This window comes from Euleptes europaea, chromosome 19 (genome assembly GCF_029931775.1).
Source record: "Euleptes europaea isolate rEulEur1 chromosome 19, rEulEur1.hap1, whole genome shotgun sequence".
Classification (NCBI taxonomy): domain Eukaryota; kingdom Metazoa; phylum Chordata; class Lepidosauria; order Squamata; family Sphaerodactylidae; genus Euleptes; species Euleptes europaea.
The window spans coordinates 30,507,814-30,527,916 of record NC_079330.1 but is presented as its reverse complement, the minus strand read 5'-3'; the positions used below and the strand labels follow the sequence as shown (position 1 = coordinate 30,527,916).

Below are 20,103 nucleotides of genomic sequence, written 5' to 3'. Positions count from 1 at the left end.
ATACGGGCCCTACTATGTTTAACTCACGGCCAGCCTATCTGAATGCTCTCTATGTTCTGTTATTCCCCCAACCCAGAGGAATAAAACTCATTCCGAGGAGAGATACTTTCTGAGTCGTTTATTAGGTTGCCAGGCCTGGAATCCAGTTCAGTGTCTGGTGGGCAGAGAGATGACTTTGAAAATATCCCTCGAAGCAGAGAACTATGGAGGTACCCCTTGGGAATCAGGAGGCACGAGGTGCTTCACAATTGTGTCTCGGTCTGAGTTGAATGGGGCTTGCATGGTGTAGTGGTTAAGAGCAGTGGTTTGGAGCAGTGGGCTCTAATCTGGAGAACCAGGTTTGATGCCCCACTCCTCCACATGAGCGGCAGAGTCTAATCTGGTGAACTGGGTTGGTTTCCCCACTCCTCCACATGAAGCCAGCTGGGTGACCTTGGGCTAGTCACAGTTCTCTTAGAGCTCTCTCGGCCTCACCCATTTCACAGGGTGTATGTTGTGGGGAGGGGAAAGTGATTGTAAGCTGGTTTGATCCTTCCTTAAGTGGTAGAGAAAGTCGACATATAAAAACCACTTCTTCTTCTTCTTCTTCCTCCTCCTGCTGCTGCTTTGGATTCAAGTCCCACGCTATCTGACAGATGGATTTAAGGCTAATTGCTTTCCATAAGATTTCCAAGTAAATCCTACATGTGTTTGGAAGTAATCCCCGCTGAGTTCCATGGAATCTACTCCCAGAGGGTTACAGTTGTGGCCAACTTCAGTTGGATGGGGACCACCATTGTCTCTCTTCCGAATGAGGAGGAGACAGGCGCATCTACTGAAAATTGAATTTGTCCTTAGACTTGGTCAGATTACTGCCTCTTGGACTTTTAAGGGTAGCATGTGCTGCAGATAGGCTCGCTGCCACCGCCACTACCCCAAAAGTGTCACATATTGCTCCCAAAATGCTGAGGTAGGCACAGGAGCAGATCAGATTGGCTCTTGCCTGGTCAGTTGCCAATCCTAGTAAAATATCAGAACAAAAATAGGGACGAGGGTGAGCTAGCCACTGGTTTTGAACACATGAACACATGAAGCTGCCTTCTACTGAATCAGACCCTCGGTCCATCAAAGTCAGTATTGTCTACTCAGACTGGCAGCAGCTCTCCAGGGTCTCAGGCAGAGGTCTTTCATAGCACCTACTTGTCTAGTCCCTTTAACTGGAGATGCCAGGGATTGAACTTGGGACCTTCTGCATGCCAAGCAGATTTTGCCACGGTTTTGCTAGAGGAGCCACCGGACTCTTAAAGCAGGGCTGGTTACGGGGCCTAGGCTCCTAAGAAACTGCTAGGGGGCACAAGGAGGAGAGGGCTGGTGGACTGCAGCGGCTTGGCTCACCACCAGTCAGGGGCATGGGGGTGGCCAGCATTAACTCCTGGGCTTGCACTGCCCAGGTCTGGTACCTGGCTGGTGGGGGCACAGGATCAGGAATTGAATACATGAAGACATGAAGCTGCCTTATACTGAATCAGACCGTCAGCCCATCAAAGTCAGTATTGTCTACTCAGACCATCAGCGGAGCTCCAGCATCTCAGGCAGGCAGAGGTCTTTCACATCCCCTACTTGCCTAGTCCCTTTAACTGGAGATGCCTGGGATTAAATCTGGGACCTTCTGCATGCCAACAAGATGCTCTACCACTGAGCCACAGCCCCTCCCCAATTGATAAGGTGTACCTTGTTTGAGGGGACGAAAGATCTGGAACCAGCCCTGCCTTAAGGGATAACTTCCATAAATAAAGTGAAATGGTAGTGTTTGGATCTGTGGTTGGGCAACCATTCAAGCCCCCCTGCTTTCCCACCCCCTGATCACCAGTCCTGATATACAAATATCCACATTGAAGCACGCTGCTCGGGGCTGCTTGTAGGCTCTCAGGCAATTTGTAGGCTCTCAACAGGCACTGAGATAGAAAAATGCAAAAGGCTCCTGAATGTTGCTAGTGTAACTTTGTAAAACAAGTTGATAGCAAAAATTATGCTAGTGGTTAGTTGCAGTACTGCAGTCGAAGCTCTGCTTACAAACTGCGTTCAATCCCGACGGAAGTCAGTTTCAGGTAGCTGGCTCAAGGTTGACTCCATCCTTCTGAAGTCAGTGAAATGAGTACCCAGCTAGCTAAGGTAAAGTGTAGGAAGGGAATGGCAAACCACCCCATAAAACAAAGCCTGCCTAGTAAACATTGTGATGTGACGTCACCCCATGGGTCAGTAATGACCTGGTGCTTGCACAGGGGTCTATCTTTACTTTTTTAAAATGGATTTTAGATAGCAGAAGTGACTTTTTGAAGGGAAGCAATAGTCTTTGGATCCCCAGTGATTTGTCTGAACACCCCGAAGGGTGTTGGTCGAAGATCGTGAGGTAATTTTGGGAAGATGCACAGTAACCACAGTGGTCAGATGGCTCCTTGGTGGGCCTGTGGCTGCCACTTCTGTTCCATGGGATTAAATGTATGAGGGGAGGGGCAAGAGAGGCCTAGGGAGTTCCCTGTTGCCTATGAATCAAAACAAATTTTGGGTACAATAGCCTAGGGTGGCCCAATCTTGTCAGATCTCAAAAGCTAAGCAGGATAGTCCCTGGTTATTTATTTATATAGTACTTGGATGGGACTCCAGGGTCACTACGAAGAACTCCAGGGTCACTACACAGAATCAGGTAGTGGCCAACCCCCTCTGAATTTCTCTTGCCTTGAAAACCCTCCGGGGTAGCTATAAATCGGCTGCAACTTGATGGCAAAAAAGGGGAAAAGAAACCAAGGGTGGTGGTGGGGGAGTGTATATGGAATTATGGAAGAAGGGAAATGTGAAGGTAGGTGAATAATGTCTTTCTACATGGCCAGGGAGGATCCCCGTGGTGCAGAGTGGTAAGCTGTAGTACTGCAGTCCAAGCTCTGCTCATGACCTGAGTTCGATCCCAAGTTGGTTTCAGGTAGCCGGCTCAAGGTTGACTCAGCCTTCCATCCTTCTGAGGTCGGTCAAATGAGTACCCAGCTTGCTGGGGGTAAAGGGAAGATGACTGGGGAAGGCACTGGCAAACCACCCCGTAAACAAAGACTGCCTAGTAAACGTCGGGATGTGACGTCACCCCATGGGTCAGGAATGACCCGGTGCTTGCACAGGGGACCTTTACCTTTTACATAGCCAGGGACGGATCTAAGGGGGTGAGGGGGGTCAGTTGCCTGGGTGGCGGACAGAGGGGGACTGCGGGCAGCCAGGTCTGAGGCTGTGGCTGCCCACCCAACTGCTGTGCATGATACGCCCTTGCCTGGTATGGTGGCATTTGCCACTCATCATCCCCACTGGCTTCACAAACCAGCCCTCCCCCTCAGTTTTTAACTGAAATTTATCTTCTGTGTTCAGTGAAAGTCCTATTAAAACTTCTTTCCAAGTCTGTGATGGTTTAGCCTCTGAGGAGCCCGGCCACAAGTTACAAATGGCACATTGCACTTGTGTGGTTGGGACATAGCAGCCTGAATAGCCCTGACTAACCCTCTTGGGAAATTAAGCAGGGTTTGTCCTGGTTTGTACTTGGATGGGAGACCACCAATGAAGACTAGGTTAGCAACGCTGAGGAAGGCAATGGCAAACCACCTCTAGTCATCTGTTGCCTTGAAAAGTCCATGGTCTTGGGGTCACCATGAGTCAATAATGACTTTATGGCATGCTGCTACTATTATTATTCTTATAGTTTGGACATCTCAGTAGACCCTCCGTGCTTCATGCTCTGCTTTGGAGTCTCTCAGCAGGGCGCCAGATTGGCAGCTGCTGAGAACAGAAGGGGACTAGATGGACTGAACCCTTGGAGTGATCGGGGCTGATTCTTTGGCCAAATCACCCGAGTGACTGCATGGGGTGGCCTAGTGAAGAGGGTGCTGATTCACCACCAGGCGACAATACCACTACCAGCCAGGTCAAGAAGGGGATGGGTGTACCTTACTTGACAGGACAGAAGACCTAGAGCCACCCCTGGGTCTGATCCAGGAAAGCAGCTCTTGCGTTACTATGAAAGCAGGTCCCCGTGGCGCAGAGTGTTAAGCTGCAGTACTGCAGTCCAAGCTCTGCTCATGACCTGAGTTCGATCCCGATGAAAGTTGGTTTTGGGTAGCCAGCTCAAGGTTGACTCAGTCTTCCATTTTTCCGAGGTCGGTAAAATGACCCAGCTTGCTGGGGGTAAAGTGTAGACGATGGGAGAAGGCAATGGCAAACCACCCTGTAAAACATAGTCTACCTAGTAAATGTCGGGATGTGACATCACCCATGGGTCAGTATTTACCCAGTGTTTTCTATCTTCTAGTAACCTAGCCACCTTTACCTTTTTAAATCCCATGAAGAAGCTATCTTCGATTGCCAGGTGGTGGAATGCCCTGGGAAGGGGCGATCCTCCCTCCAGGTGCAGTTCATACTTTCCCACCAGTCAGTGGAATCCCACAGTCAGCTTCCCTTGGCCTTGGGTTATGAGGTGGGCGACTCTGAACTCAGCCAGCATGGCTGGCCAGATTGGGGAGAAGAGATTCACACATGCAAGTTGGTTCCTGCCTGCAGCATTGAGCTGTTGCTCTGGCAAGGGAATGAGCCATCCGAGATTCAGCATCGCAAGCAAAATTAATGCTCTTCAGCATGCACGCCCAGTGTTGCGGGTGGCAGCAGAGCCAGGTACCTGCTGGGGCCCCAGGAGGGCCCACCGCCAAGCTCTGGCACCCCCCAGCCTGTTCTTGCACTGCACGTTGTACGGGACGGGGGTTGCCCACCATGGCTCTCCAAGGGAGAGTGCCTTTGGGAAAAAAGCCAAGGCGCCTTCACCTGCTTCGTCTGCTCTGATTGTTCACCTATTTTGATTTTTCAGGTTGAAGGAAGAGTGGCTGGGATGGTGGTGGTGGGGAGGAATATTTCCCTCAAACTATGATGGTCAAACCCCCCCCCCCAATGCTCCATTGGCTGTTATTTCCCCTTTCTTTCCTTGCTTTACGATGGGTAGCCGTGTTAGTCTGTCACTAGCAGTAGAAAAGAGCACACGTCCAGTAGCACCTTCGAGACTAACAACATTTCTGGCAGGGTATGAGCTTTTGTGAGTCACAGATCACTTCTTCAGATACCTTGCTTTATTGTTTATTAAAATTGTACTGAACTCAGAAGTAGGAGCGGATTAGCTAGGATTCTAAAATACTCTAGAGAGTAGGGCCCTGGCTGAATTGCAGCCAGTTCTGTGGTTTAGGGCTGTTTAGCTTGGAAAGAAGGCGGTTAAGGGGAGACATGATAGAGGTCTATAAAATTATGCATGGTATGGAGAGAGTGGACAGGGAGAAACTTTTCTCCCTCTCTCATAATACCAGAATGCAGGGTCATCTGCTGAAGATGGAGGGTGAGAGATTCAAAACAGATAAAAGAAAGTATTTCTTCACACAATGCATAGTTAAATTGTGGAACTCCCTGCCCCAGGATGTGGTGATGGCTGCCAACTTGGAAGGCTTTAAGAGGGGAGTGGACATGTTCATGGAGGAGTGGGCTATTCATGGCTACTAGTCAAAATGGATACTAGTCATGATGCATACCTGTTCTCTCCAGGATCAGAGGAGCTTGCCCATTATATTAGGTGCTCTGGAACATAGGCAGGATAATGGTGCTGCAGCCGTCTTGTTTGGGGGCTTCCTAGAGGTACCTTGTTGGCCACTGTGTGAACAGACTGCTGGACCTGGTGGATCTTGGTCCGATACAGCAGGGCCTTTCTTATGTTCTTATTGTTTTGGTCATCCCAGATGAGAGGCCATGGTGACTCCTTCAGCTGGATTTTCTCCCTGCAGCTGAAGACACAGGGATTGTTCCTACAATATGAAGAGGTAGAAATGGTGCCCTTGTTTTCTAGATGGAGGGCAATGGTAGAAAACCTAGCCTGTTCAGTTTAGAATTGGAATTGTCATCATATACAATCTATTTGCTGTATGTATTATCCTGGTCTTATGGCGTTGTTTTCTACTTTTGTAATTCAATTTTCTGCATTGCTTGGAATATTGTCTAATTCTTTTATTGCACTGTTTCTAATTGTTGTGATCCAAATCTATTGTATTGCTTATTAGATCTCTCATGCTATTTGATTACATTGTTATACACCATGTAACCTGCCCCAGGGATTTCATAGAATCATAGAGTTGGAAGGTACCACCAGGGTCATCTAGTCCAACCCCCTGCACAATGCAGGAAATTCCAAACTACCCCCCCCGCACCCCCAGTGACCCCCTACTCCATGCTCATAAGATGGCCAAGATGCCCTCCCTCTCATCATCTGCTTAAGGTGATAGAATCAGCATTGCTGACAGACGGCCATCTAGCCTCTGCTTAAAAACCTCCAGGGAAGGAGAGGTCACCACCTCGCGAGGAAGCCTGTTTCACTGAGGAACCGCTCTAACTGTTAGAAAATTCTTCCTAATGTCTAGATGGAAACTCTTTTGATTTAATTTCAACCCGTTGGTTCTGCTCCAACCTTCTAGGGCAACAGAAAACAACTCGGCACCCTCCTCTATATGACAGCCCTTCAAGTACTTGAGGATGGTTATCATATCACCTCTCAGTTTTCTCCTTTTCAGGCTAAACATACCCAGCTCCTTCAACCTTTCCCCATAGGCACATCGACCTGGGACCATTTTGTATATGATTTTCTGAAGATAAGCAAATGTGGATTATGTATTCAGGTGGGGGTTTCTGACATGGGGGAGGAGGCACTTGCTCCTGTGTCTTTACTTTGCGGACATATGTGAGGTGATTTGAACATAAGGATTTCCTTTATTAGTGATGCCGCATCAATTAATAATAATACTGCCCAGCTTTTGTACAGGGTGTTATTGCTCAAAATTCTTCTCATATTGTATCAGAATAACTCTTGCAATAGTCCTGTAAGGTCGAGAAGTGTTGTTGACTTACTGAGGCATTTCTTACCTAGTTTTTCTCCCCAGTGGCTACCCAGAGTGGACTACAAAATGCAATTTAAATAAACAAACAAAAACAACAGAATACAATAAACTACAAAAAGAAGTACAATAAAGACTACAATAAATCACAGCAGACTATATCCTAGAACCCCTGATCTAAATGGCCTTGGCTAGCCCAAACTCATCAGATCTCAGAAGCTGAGCAGAGTTGGCCCTGGTCAGTATTTGGACAGGAGACCACCAAGGAAGTCCAGGGTTGCTGCGCAGAGGCAGGAAATGGCAAATCACCTCTGGACGTTACTTCCCATGAAAACCCTACCGCAACGGCATCAGTCAGCTGTGACTTGACGGCACTTTCCACCACCATATCCTGGGTGGATCCCGGATCTTATTTGCATGTCTTAAAAAGACCACGGTGTCTTTCAAATGAGTAGGAATTTTAGGAATAAATGTTTTTAAAAATTCATCCAGGTATATAGTTCCAGTGGTTCCAGGATAGAGCCACAGTCTGATACAATAGGTCTGCCAGGCACTGGAGATACATTTTTATGAATCTTCGGTAGGAGATAAAATTGGGGAACTTTTTAGACCCCCCCCCCATTCCATTTTTGGATTCTGGATGCTCTCAGGACTCCAGGCTATGAGCCAAGGGCCCTTTAGCTCTTGATCTTCAGCTCACATCAAAATACTCATGCCTCTGGCCTAGGGTTGCCAACCTCCAGGTCCTGCTATTACAACGGAACGTAAGAACATAAGAAAGGCCCTGCTGGATCAGACCAAGGCCCATCAAGTCCAGCAGTCTGTTCACACAGTGGCCCAACCAGGTGCCTCTAGGAAGCCACTAACAAGACGACTGCAGCAGCACCATCCTGCCTGTGCTCCACCGCACCCAATATAAGAGGCCTGCTCCTCTGATACTAGAGAGAATAGGTATGCAGCATGACTAATATCCATTCTAACTAACAGCCATAAATACCCCTCTCCTCCATGAACATGTCCACTCCCCTCTTAAAGCCCTCCAAGCTGGCAGCCATCACCACATCCTGGGGCAGGGAGTTCCACAATTTAACTATGCGTTGTGTGAAAAAATACTTCCTTTTATCTGTTTTGAATCTCTCACCCTCCAGCTTTAGCAGATGACCCCGTGTTCTAGTATTATGGGAGAGGGAGAAAAACCTCTCTCTGTCCACTCTCTCCAAACCATGCATAATTTTATAGACCTCTATCATATCTCCCCTCAGCCGCCTTCTTTCCAAGCTAAACAGCCCTAAGCGACTTAACAGCTCCCCATAGGACAGTTGCTCTAGTCCCCTAATCATTTTGGTTGCTCTTTTCTGCACTGATCTCCAGCCGATAGAGATCAGTTCCCCTAGAGAAAATATTCGCTTTGGCCATTGGACTCTATGGCATTGAAGTCCCTCCCCTCCCCAAACCCCACCCTCCTCAGGCTCCGCCCCAAAAACCTCCCGTCGGTGGCAAAGAAGGACCTGTCAACCCTACTCCAGCCATGGCCAGATATTAATACCTGCAAGCAGGAAGGGAAATGGAAGCTGCCCCTAAATGCATTTCCTACCTAGCTACTTGTGCAGAGTTAGGCCAAATCCGTATTAATACCAAGTCTTGGATTGCCCCTTTTAAATATTGGATTAAAATCCATTTTAGATCTGTACCTGACAGTCTTCTAACCTATTTGAAAAGTGATCCTTATAGCCCGCAATGGTCCCAAGCTATTCTTCAGAAGTTGGCTTGTATTGGAATTGATTTTGACTCTTTATTACTTTCTGATGAAAAATCTGCTTTTCGAGAAATCAAGCAAAGGCTTCTGGATCATGAGCCGCAAACCCTTTTCCCTACTAAGGCGTATATATGTTCACCTGCTTTTTTTGGCATTTCTAGCCAGCTAAGCTCTATGGTTCATTATTTTCATAATTTAGTTGATCCAGACCAAAAAAGGGCTTTTTTCTTAGCTCGTATGAATGCCTTTCCATCGAAGGTCCTACTAGGTAGATTTAGTCACATTCCGTATCAGGAGAGACTCTGCCCCTGTGGTTCAGGATCTCCAGATTCGCTCTAGATATATTGGAATGTTGCCTGGGTGAGGGCCCTCGTAATGACTGTCTATTAGATCTGCTTGATATCAAAATAGTCAATAATAAAAGTCGAATGTTATTTGCTCTGTTGTCTGATGCTAAGCCTGAAACAACTGCTTCGGTTGCAAAAATTTTGGTAACGTTATTGAGACGGGGATCCATGAAGCCCGTCTAATATTTTAAGTTGCAGTTGTGATTGCGGTTTATCTAGTGAATGGTCAATTATTATGACTATTATTGTTTATTGTATCATATCACAGTCCGGCTGCATGGGCAGATTATTTTAACCTTTTGCTTAATTTCAATAATGTGGTATATTTTATATATTTTATATTTATTTGTATTTTATATATTCTGTATAGTTTTGAGCCTGATAGGGGCCCTGGTTTGTTCATCTTGGGTTGGTGTGGTTTGATGTTGATTGTGAGAACCTGTACGAGATGTCTTTTGAACTATGCCTATTAAGGGTTAACGATATGATATGATATGATATGATATGAAATGGAAGCTCAGTTGAGATACCGTGCAGCTGTCCAAGATGCTCCTAAGAATTCCCCTCCCTTGGCCCCACCCATTACAGATGGCAGTCTGAAAGAGAGCACTGTGCCTGGTGTGCCTGTGGCAGATATGGTATTTGAATGGTGGCTGCCCAGATCATAGCTCTTGGACATGAGTAGGGTTGCCAACCTCCAGGTGGTGGCTGGAGATCTCCCGCTATTACAATTGATATCCAGGCAACAGAGATCACTTCCCCTGGAGAAATTGGCTGCTTTGGCAATTGGACTGTATGGCATTGAAGTCCCTCCCCACCCCAAACCCCACCCTCCTTAGGCTCCACCCCCAAAATCTCCAGGTATTTCCCAGCTCGGAGCTGGCAACCCTATCCAAGGGTCATGTTTACAATCGGAGTAAACTTAACAAAGTAACTTGTGGCACCTTCGAGACTAACAACTGCTAAGTTTTCAAGGGCTGGAGAGCACGCTTCATCAGACATCCAAAGGTTCAGCAGGACCTGATCTACAGAAGCTCTTTCAGCAACGAAGCAGGTAGTCTTCAGGGTTCCACAGCACTCTTTGCTGCCCTTACTACAGCCCAGGAACAGAGCTGCTGTTCCACAGTAGAATCAGCATGTGCACATCCCAGGTTCTGGGTGGCAGCCAAGATCCATACTGGTTCCAGGGGTTGCTTGTCTTTGGCCAGGCATTGATTCACTTATGCAATCTGGGAGGGAGCAGTTGGGCTCAAGCGTTCTGCCTCTCCTTTCAGGAAATGCTCCAGGAGAAAAGCTTGTCTGAAGCAGAGGACGGGTTTGTGGCGCCCCAGGCCCCCGGCCATGTGGAAACAGCAGCGGGTTCTCCAGTTCTTGGCATAGCGGGAGTCAGCAACACGCCTCTGAACAGCCCACAGGGTCCAGATCCAGAACAGGTATGCACATCATTTCAATATTTATTTATTTAAAAGCATTTATATCCTGCATTATTTACTCAGGCTCAAGGTGGGTTGCCAGGTCCCTCTTCACCACCGGCGGGAAGTTTTTAGGGCGGAGCCTGAAGAGGACGGGGTTCGGGGAGGGACTTCAATGTCATAGAGTCCAATGGCCAAAGCAGATATTTTCAATGTCATATAGTCCAGGGGTGTCAAACTCATTTGTTAGGAGGGCCGGATATAACATAAATGTCACTTGGTCAGGCCGGGCCATGTGCGCATGAATAAATAAATAACATATGTAATGCCAGATACTGGAAATACAAACTTTACAAAAGACACAGGCAAAGTCAATTAATGATATTGTTTTTTTACTTAAAGCACAAACAAGTTTACAACATTTATACAAGCAAATACTGTATAACATTTATACAGTATTTGCTTTTATTTAACAGTCTTACTGTTATTTTGTAAAGTATGTATTTTAAGTAAAAAAATTAAGTAAAAAATATCATTAACTGACTTTGAAAGTGTCTTCTATGAAGTTTGTATCTCTAGTCCCTGCCATTAATTCCGTTAAAATTTTTAAACCAGGGGGCTGGCGAACCTGCAGTGGGCTCACCAGCCCAGATCTGGATGGGGGTGGCGTGGGGGTGGGTGGGGGTGGGGGTGGCTGCCTTGGCTGGCAAGCCCACCGCAGACTCACCAGCCCAGATCTGGACTAGGGGAGGGCTGGCTGCCTTGACTGGTGAGCCTGCACCTCTCTCCCAGTCCAGAAAGACAGGGAGAGAGACAGAAGAGAAAAAGAAATAAAGAGTGAGAAAGAGAGAGCCAGAAAGAGTGAAACAGATAGAGGAGAGGGGGAGAGGGAGAGAAAGAAAGACAGAACGAAAGAGAGGGATGGAGGGAAGGAAGGAAGGAAGGAAAGACAGAAGGATAGGGAGGGAGGGATGGTGGAAGAAAAAGAAAGGTAGAGAAAGAAAGAAAGAAAAAAGAAAGAAAGAAAGAAAGAGAAAGAAAGAAAGAAAGAAAGAAAGAAAGAAAGAAAGAAAGAAAGAAAGAAAGAAAGAAAGAAAGAAAGAAAGAAAAAGAGGGAGGGGGGAAGGATCTTGGCTGAGCTTGCAGGGTGCCCTGGCCCCTGCACACCCGGGGGGGGGGGGGCTTCAGGCAGGCGCACAGGCCCCAATCCGGCCCGTGCAAGCCTGGGAAGAGAGGAGGGAGACTTTAGGCAGGAGCGTGGGGCCGTTGCCAGGCCCAGGAAGCCCAGAAATGGTCTGGGTAGGGGGGGAAAGGGGGACTAGCTCCCTTGCCTCCGGGGGGCCGGAGAAAAGCCTTCCGGGGGCACATCCGGCCCGTGGGCTGCCTGTTCGACACCCCTGATATAGTCCAATTGCCAAAGTGGCCATTTTCTCCAGGAGAACGATCTCTATCGGCTGGAGATCAGTTGTAATAGCGGGAGATCTCCAGCCACCACCTTAGTGACCAACAAGATTCCCAGGGTATAAGCTTTCTAGAAGGGAACTAATGCTTATAGCCTGGAAATCTTGCTGGTCTATATAACGTGCTACTGGACTTGAATCTTGCTGTCCTAAATGTGGCAAGGGAAGGTGCCCTCAACACCCACTCTGGTAGGCCATTCTGTTATATTGTTAGGGTTGCCAGGTCCCTCTTTGCCACCGGCGGGAGATTTTTGGGACGGAGCCTGAGGAGGGCGGGGTTTGGGGAGGGGAGGGACTTCAATGCCATAGAGTCCAATTGCCAAAGCGGCCATTTTTCTCCAGGTGATCTGATCTCTATCGGCTGGAGATCAGTTGTAATAGCAGGTGATCTCCAGCTAGTACCTGGAGGTTTGGTAAACTAAAGTTAGCGTGCTGTAGGAGAATTAGCAAACATACAAACAGTCACAAAACTGCAAAAACACTTAGCTTTATAATTGTAAAGCATAAAACAAAGCAAAGATACACCCAGTATCTGCTGCAAACATGGACAATGTCCAAAAATAATACTAATAATGTTTAGCAACAACGTATGCAATTCTAGAATAATAGCTAGGAAAACGTCCTTCTCTCAAGGAGGTTTGACGACCATTCAAGAGGTAAGGTGATGTATAATTCAGTTTTCAACAGACTTCTGGTTCTTTTTCTGTTTCGGCTTAAACCCAGCCTTCCTCAGGGGCCACTATATTTATAAAATAAAATAACATTATGCAGTACACCGGCATAAAAAAGTGAACATAGTCACAATACACTACAAGAGAATACAACAAATTTCTTACTTACACGCTTGCTGTTAATTACAAAGCTTCCGCGTTGGCAAAGTAGCCATGTTACCGCCCCAGTTAAGTACAAGATAACCTGGAGGTTGGCAACCCTATAGATAGACCTTTGGTCTCATTTGAAGTAAGGTAGCACTTTACTATTCCTGCCCAGTCTTCCTGCTGAGCTAGCCCAGATACAGGCTGGCTATGGTTGGTGATTAGGGTTGTCAGGTCCCTCTTCGCCACTGGCAGGATGTTTTGGGGCGGAGTCTGAGGAGGGTGGGGTTTGGGGAGGGGAAGGACTTAAATGCCATAGAGTCCAATTGCCAAATCAGCCATTTTCTCCAGGGGAACTGATTGCTATCGGCTGGAGATCAGTTGTAATAGCAGGAGGTCTCCAGCTAGTACCTGGAGGTTGGCAACCCTATGCATTCCTGATAGTGTGGGAAATGCACTGCATGTACAGTGGCCTGCCCTTCAAAATACCAAGTAGGAGGAACAGAATGTGGCCACCTTGTAGGTGCGCACAAGGATTACCAGGTGGTGAGGCCAACCCTGGCTTTCTTGTGGGAGAAGAATGTTGCCATTCAGTACGATATAATGTAGAAAGCATGCACACATTCCAACTTTATTGCACAGGCAAGCTGGATCAACACGATCTGAAACCCTCTCAGCAAAACTGTTCCTGTTAAAATTGTACACGTGACATACTTTTGGAGTTTAGGTTGCAAAGTAGTATGCTTTTTTTTTTTTTTTGGTAGAGGCAAAGCCTTTGGTATCGATTGGCTGAACTGCCCTGATGTCACAGAAGGGGGAGGAGCATAATGCCTTTGGCTGCCATTGGGCGAGCTGCTCCCATGCTACAGAAGGAGAGAGCCAGCGAGGAAGAGGCAGGGAGCCAAGGCAGGAGGTGGAGAGGGAGCAAATGGGAAGGCGTGGAAATCTCCTATTGGTGGGAAATAACTGTCTGATAATTCAAGTTTTTTAGACTTCATTCAATGGCAACCTGTTGATTTCTCTTTACTGTTGGCAATGCAGAGTGGAAAGTTCACTCGAGCCTCTTACCGCTGTGAGTTTTGCTGTATTTCCTCAAACCATGCTTGCGTGTCTTTCTAATTTTATTTATTTATTTATTTAAAATTCTTTTGTCCAAAGACTATTGAGAATATCAAAGTGTACCTGCACGAGAAAGAACTATGGAAGAAATTCCACGAAGCCGGCACGGAGATGATCATCACGAAAGCCGGAAGGTGGGTTGAAAAATCCTTTTGTTCCCAATCCTTTTCTATGGGTTTTGGTAATGTCTGCAGCTTCAAGCTTTTATGAAATCCTGTGTACGTACAGAGATTAGCGGATGAAACAAAGATATTGTACCTCACCGTGGAGTCATTGCTGCATCATAAATATAGCTTCCTTTTTCTTACAAACTGTCCCTTAGCAGTGTTTCTTCTGTACAACAGTTCTTGGAACACTTTGGTTCATGCTTTACGCCGTGGTCATTGTAGGATAGGTAAAATCCTGCTCTTTGATTAAGAAGTGATTGACTCTTTTTAACTGGACTTTTAACTGTGGCTCCCAAATAGGGTAACTACTTCTGATTTTAAAAATGTTGTTCTAGAGTTGCTCCTTCTTGTCCTGGATAATGGACATCACCTTGTAAATCTCTGGTTGGCTGAAGTACAGTGAAGTTAGCTGAAATAAATGCCCATACAGATAGTGGGGAGACTCCTATTATTCTACAAAGCTCATCTCAGGCCACTCTTTCTCTCCCGGCTGAAACTACTTTGTAGGGTTGTAGTTGGGCTTGCCAGGTCCCCCCTCGCCACCAGCTGTGGTGAGGCGGGGTGGGGGGGGGTGATTGGCGCAATAACATAACTTCCAGGTTTACCCAGGAAGCAATGGGGACACTCTAGCACATTCCTCCAAAAACTCTAGGGTTTCCATAAAGTTGTTGGAGGAATGTGCTAGGGCTAGGGTAGCCAACCTCCAGGTGGTGGCTGGAGATATCCTGCTATTACAGCTTATCTCCAGGCAATAGAAATCAGTTCCCCTGGAGAAAATAGCCACTTTAGCAATTGGACTTTAGCAATTGGATCCTTCCCCTCTCAAAACCTCAGACTCCACCCCCAAAATCTCCAGGTATTTCCCAACCTGGAGCTGGCAACCCTAGCTAGAGCATCCCTGTTGCTTCTGGGGTAAACTTGGAAGTAGGGTTGCCAGGTCCGGGTTGGGAAATACCTGGAGATTTGGGAAGGGGAGGGACTTCAATGCCAGAGTCCAACTGCCAAATGGCCATTTTCTCCAGGTGAACTGATCTCTATCGGCTGGAGATCAGTTGTAATAGCAGGAGATTTCCAGCTAGTAACTGGATGTTGGCAACCCTACCCAGAAGTGACATTAATCGCCCCCCCCCCTTCAGCTGGGCTGCTTCCACCCTCCGGCCAGTTGAGAGGTGGCAAGCAGCCCCCTTAATTGGCGGTCAATTGCCCATCATTACCTGGTATCTGGCAACCCTAGCTGTAGTTGAGAGGGTAAAATGGAAGAGGGGGGAACCTTGTATGCTTCGCTGGTCAGGCAGTGTTCCAAATACAAGTGGGTAGAAGGACCACAAAGTGTCAGTTTTGGACTGCTAGCAATAGAGCAGAATGGCCGTTGGTAGGGCTGCTAACTTCAGGTTAGGAAATTCCTGGAGATTTTGGGGTGGAGCTTGGGGAGGGTAGAGTTTGGGGGATGGAGAGAGCTCATCAGGGATGTGATGCTATGGAGTCCACTCTCCAAAACTGTCATTTTCTCCAGGGCAGCTGATTTCCATACTCTGGAAATCTGTTGCAATTCCAGAAGAACCCTACCTGGAGTTCGTCAAACCTAGTTGTTAGATGGGCAAAGGTCCATCTTGACCTGGAAGTCTTTGAGGTCATTCCAGGTCAAGGAGAACCAATGGTTGGCCTGCATTGGCAGGCTCACTCCAGAGCCTAGGAAGCTTGCACCAGCAATGAAATTTTCCACCCTTTGACCCCTGGGGTTCACCACCCAAGGCAGCAGCCCTCATATCCAGGGGATTATGTGGTGATATTTACATCCCACCAACTTTCATGCTAAAGGGCAACAGCCAGTGTCTGGCTAAGAGTTAGCGATGCTACACTGGTGGAGCTAGGATAGAATCTGGTGGGTTGTGGACATATCTTGCCAGAATGTGGAGTTGACTGGCTTTTCTGGCGTTAGTTATTAGACAAAACGTGGCATTACAGGTCAGGCCAGTGAAATAACAGGCTGGTTGTTGTTAGGGTTGCCAGGTCCCTCTTCACCATCGGTGGGAGGTTTTTGGGGTGGAGCCTGAGGAGAGCGGGGTTTGGGAAGGGAAGGAACTTCAATGCCATAGAGTCCAATTGCCAAAGTGGCCATTTTCTCCACGTGGACTGATCTCTATTGGCTGGGGATCAGTTGTAATAGCAGGAGATCTCCAGCTAGTACCTGGAGGTTGGCAACCCTAGTTGTTGTCAACTTGACTTTTTGCTTCACCAGAGAGTTGAAGTTCTCCTCTGGCATCAGGTGGGCTTAGAATGTGTGCCTGGGGCCTGGGGTTGCCAACCTCCAGGTACTGGCAAAAAGCACGAAGGCTCAGTTTGAAGTCAATGATACAATAGTTTACTAAGTGCCTATAACATCTGTTATAACTCTTTGCAATGCAAAACATTAATTACATAACTTAAAACACAAGTAAAGAACAGTCAATTTCTCAGGGGAACAAGCGCTACTGGAGCTGATGTATATGAAGGTGTTTCAAGGTTGTTTCAAGGAAGTGGTAAAAGCTGTAGCTGGCTCCACTTATTCCGAGATCGTGAATGTGCCCAGCCGGTGCACTCCGCGTTTCCGATGAGAAAATGGAGCATCGGAAACAAGACCAATTGCGAAAGCAGACATTTTCTCCAGGTGAGCTGATCTCTATCGGCTGGAGATCAGTTGTAATAGCAGGAGATCTCCAGCTAGTACCTGGAGGTTGGAAACCCTATTCATCACTGTTTCTTGATTCTTTAATGGCAGTTTTGAAGACACATAATGTTGAGAGAGAGATGCACCTGGTTTTAGGTGGCAATTCAGTCACAGGAAACAAGCTGGGGCAAACATGAAGAATTCCCGTGGGCTTGTTTTTCTCAGTCAAAAAGGGGATATTCGTTTTGAACCAGAAAGCTTGTGAAATTTTCTTGCTCAAAACTGCTCATCCTCGGAAACATCTGCAGGAGACAGGAGTTAGAGCACAGCCGTCCGAAATTCCCAGCCATGTTTCTTTGAAGGGTCTGTGACACCCACAAACACCACATACACTTAAGGAATTTTCTTTTTTGGCTTCCTCTGGAATTCTTCCCAAGTTTTGTTTGGGGATGAAGGCCAAAGTTCCCTCTTAATGTCTTTGTAGATTAGGGTTGCCAGCTCCAGGATGGGAAATACCTGGAGATTTTGGGGGTGGAGCCTGAGGAGGGCAGGGTTTGGAGAAGGGAGGGACTTCAGTGCCATAGAGTCAAAGCGACTATTTTCTCCAGGGGAACTGATCTCTACCACCTGGAGATCAATTGTAATAGCGGGAGATCTCCAGCCACCACCTGGAGGTTGGCAACCCTAATGTAGATGAATCTTTTACAGTGACTCTTCTTGTTTTGAGCTTGGTAAAGAAACGTCATGGGCAAGTTCTTGGCTCGTTGCTAAGTTTTGTGGTGTGATAGAAAAAAAGGTTTGTGATGCCTTGAATTACTTTTCCTAGCAGCCATTGGCCAAAGAGCAATTGCAAAGAAACCATGGTACTCTTCACCTTCTATAAGACACAGCAGAAGACGTCCAGCTCTATAAATTACCTATAATTTATTGTGAGCATTTACTTACAAGGCTCTGGACTCCCTCTGAGGCCTGATCTGAGGGAGATGTTGAAAAAAAGCCACCCAAACTCAACGGTGAAACAGGAATGGTGTTGTTGCCAAGAGCACATGATTTATAAAGTGGAAACTTCTTTAAAATGCGCTCACTATCTTTCTCATGTTTGACTGTTTTTGTTGTGGGGGAATGGAGAGATTATTTCATATTAAGAGGATCATCAAAAGATAAAAAAAAGTTTATGCTCACCAAGTTCCCTGAACTTTACGTAAAATGGTTTGACTCCTTCATGGGTGAAATATGGTGTGTGGAAGTCTACAAGACTTTGAACATGGCAGTGCATAAATCTGTGTATTTTTCTGGTTCCAGGTTTTTATTATGACTTGATCTTGGCATCCAGAATATCTCTTAATTATTTGCAAAATGTGCACTAAGTAGTATCTGCAGCTATTGTTCTTGTGCAAATACCCTAGAAGTTAAATTGTTATTTTACTAGACTGTTTTCCAGCAGATTCCCCCACCTTTCTAGAGATGGTTCTTTGACCAGTTGAGAATGGGAAGTTGGCCTAGAAGGCCCTTTAATCTGATCCAGTGGGGCTACTCTTATGTGTTCTTCGTAATGATATGGAGCTTCCATATTCAGTGGCAGTCTGCTTCTGAATATCAGATGCTAATAAGGTTGCCAACTTCCAGGTGGTGGCTGGAGCTCTCCTGGGATTACAGGTGTTTTATACTGAATCAAACTATTGGTCTATCAAAGTCAGTATTGTCTACCCAGACTGGCAGCAGCTCACCAGAGACTCAGGCGGAGGTCTTTTACATCACCTACTGCCAGCCAGATCCTTTAAATGGAAATGCCAGAGATTGAACCTGGGACCTTCTGCCTAATAAGCAGATGCTCTACCACTGAGCCACCATCCCTCCCTGGACTGTGTTCTAGTGATCTCCCCATCATGTTAGCTATGTTGAATGAAACTCTTTGAATACAGGACAGGAACCCGAAGCAAACATTGCAGATTCCAAATGGCCATGCCTTATTGCCTTCCAGATAGGGCTGTAAAGCTCAAGTCTATTAATTTGTTATATTAATTTATTTAAATTTTTATTGGTTTTCCAATGATGGAAGATCAGGGGGAGGAACCCATTTTCAGTACAATTACTTTAAAAAACATGGGTGACAGTACTTTTAAATTATGCACTTTTAAGTTATGCTAATTTCAAGGGGAGAGGATTTAAATGCGCTTGATTTGAAAGTGCTAACTGAAGTACTTTGACTCCTTGGGAAAGTGCTTACTAAAGACAAAGGGAATGATCCAGCCAAAGATAATCACTTTAAAGTCCTCTTGATTTCATGGGAGAATTAAGCATAGGCTTAAATATCTTTCATGGAAAACAACAGGGCTTAAAATTGCTTTTCTCTGGCTGGATCATACCCTTAGTTGCGTGTTTATTATTCTATTCATGTCCTTCCTACAAATGGCTCATATATGGTTCTCCTCCTTTTAACCTTAGAACTACCTTGTGAAGTAGGTGTCTTAGAGAAAGTGTCTGACTGAAGGTGAGGGAGCATCAAGGTGGAATGAGGATTTCCAAAGCATTTCCCATTATGTTGATGTCCCTTAGAACAACCCTGAAAGGAAGGCCAGCTTAACTATGCCTAGATTGCAGGTGAGGGACCCATGACAGAATATTAGTTGTCCTCTAGATTTTCCTGCCTTATTCACTTATGATGCCATCCTAAGCATCACTGGACTTAAAAGGACATAACTCTGGTAAGGAGGATTGCCCTGTAAAATTCTTTGCTAGTTCAGGTTAGGGTGGTGAGGTTGCAGGAATACACGTTCTGCCACTCAGAAGAGGTATATAAAAATCACACTAGGGCAGGGGTCGGCAAACTCATTAGTCAAAAGAGCCAAATATCAACAGTACAACAATTGAGATTTCTTTTGAGAGCCAAATTTCTTAAACTTAAACTATATAGGTAGGTACACTGTTTATTAACTTAATAAACTTTAATTAAAGTTTTAAGTCTTAATTAAACTATAGGTACACTGAATAAAACTTGATATCATACTTAATAGTGATCTTATTTATTGATAAAAATTAAATTGTAAGTCCCTGCCATTTACCCCTCCCCGTCTGGTCCTTGTCTGGAGGCCTGGTCTACCGCCATAAAAGCCTATTGGTAGACCTGGCCTCCAGCTGAGTCCCATTGGGAGGCCAGGTCTACCCATTGGCTTTCTTGGCAGTAGACCTGGCCTCCAGAGGCCCATAGAAGCCAATTGGTGGACCTGGCCTCTGAAGGGGGACTTTTTCCCCTCCTCGGAGTCCAGGTCTACCGCCAAGAAAGCCAGTGGGAAGACATGGCCTCCCAATGGGACTCAGCCGGAGGCCAGGTCTACCAAAGGAAGCCCGCCCCGCCCAACAGCTGATAGGCGGGGGCAGGAACCGCCGAGCCGCCCGCCCAGAAATCGCACGGCTAGAGGGGAGGGGAGGCTTTAGCCTCCCAACCATTGAGGGC

General features: G+C 46.5%; 1 protein-coding gene across 1 annotated transcript in view; it reads left to right on the top strand.

Annotated features, from left to right (window-relative positions):
- The window catches only part of TBX4 (T-box transcription factor 4), a 99,482-nt gene that overhangs the window by 10,802 nt on the left and 68,577 nt on the right, over positions 1-20,103 (top strand). Inside the window, exons 2-3 of the mRNA XM_056865248.1 lie at positions 10,304-10,462; positions 13,875-13,969. Coding sequence (XP_056721226.1) covers positions 10,307-10,462; positions 13,875-13,969 — 251 coding nt within the window. The 5' untranslated portion in view covers positions 10,304-10,306. The remainder of the gene's footprint in view (positions 1-10,303; positions 10,463-13,874; positions 13,970-20,103) is intronic.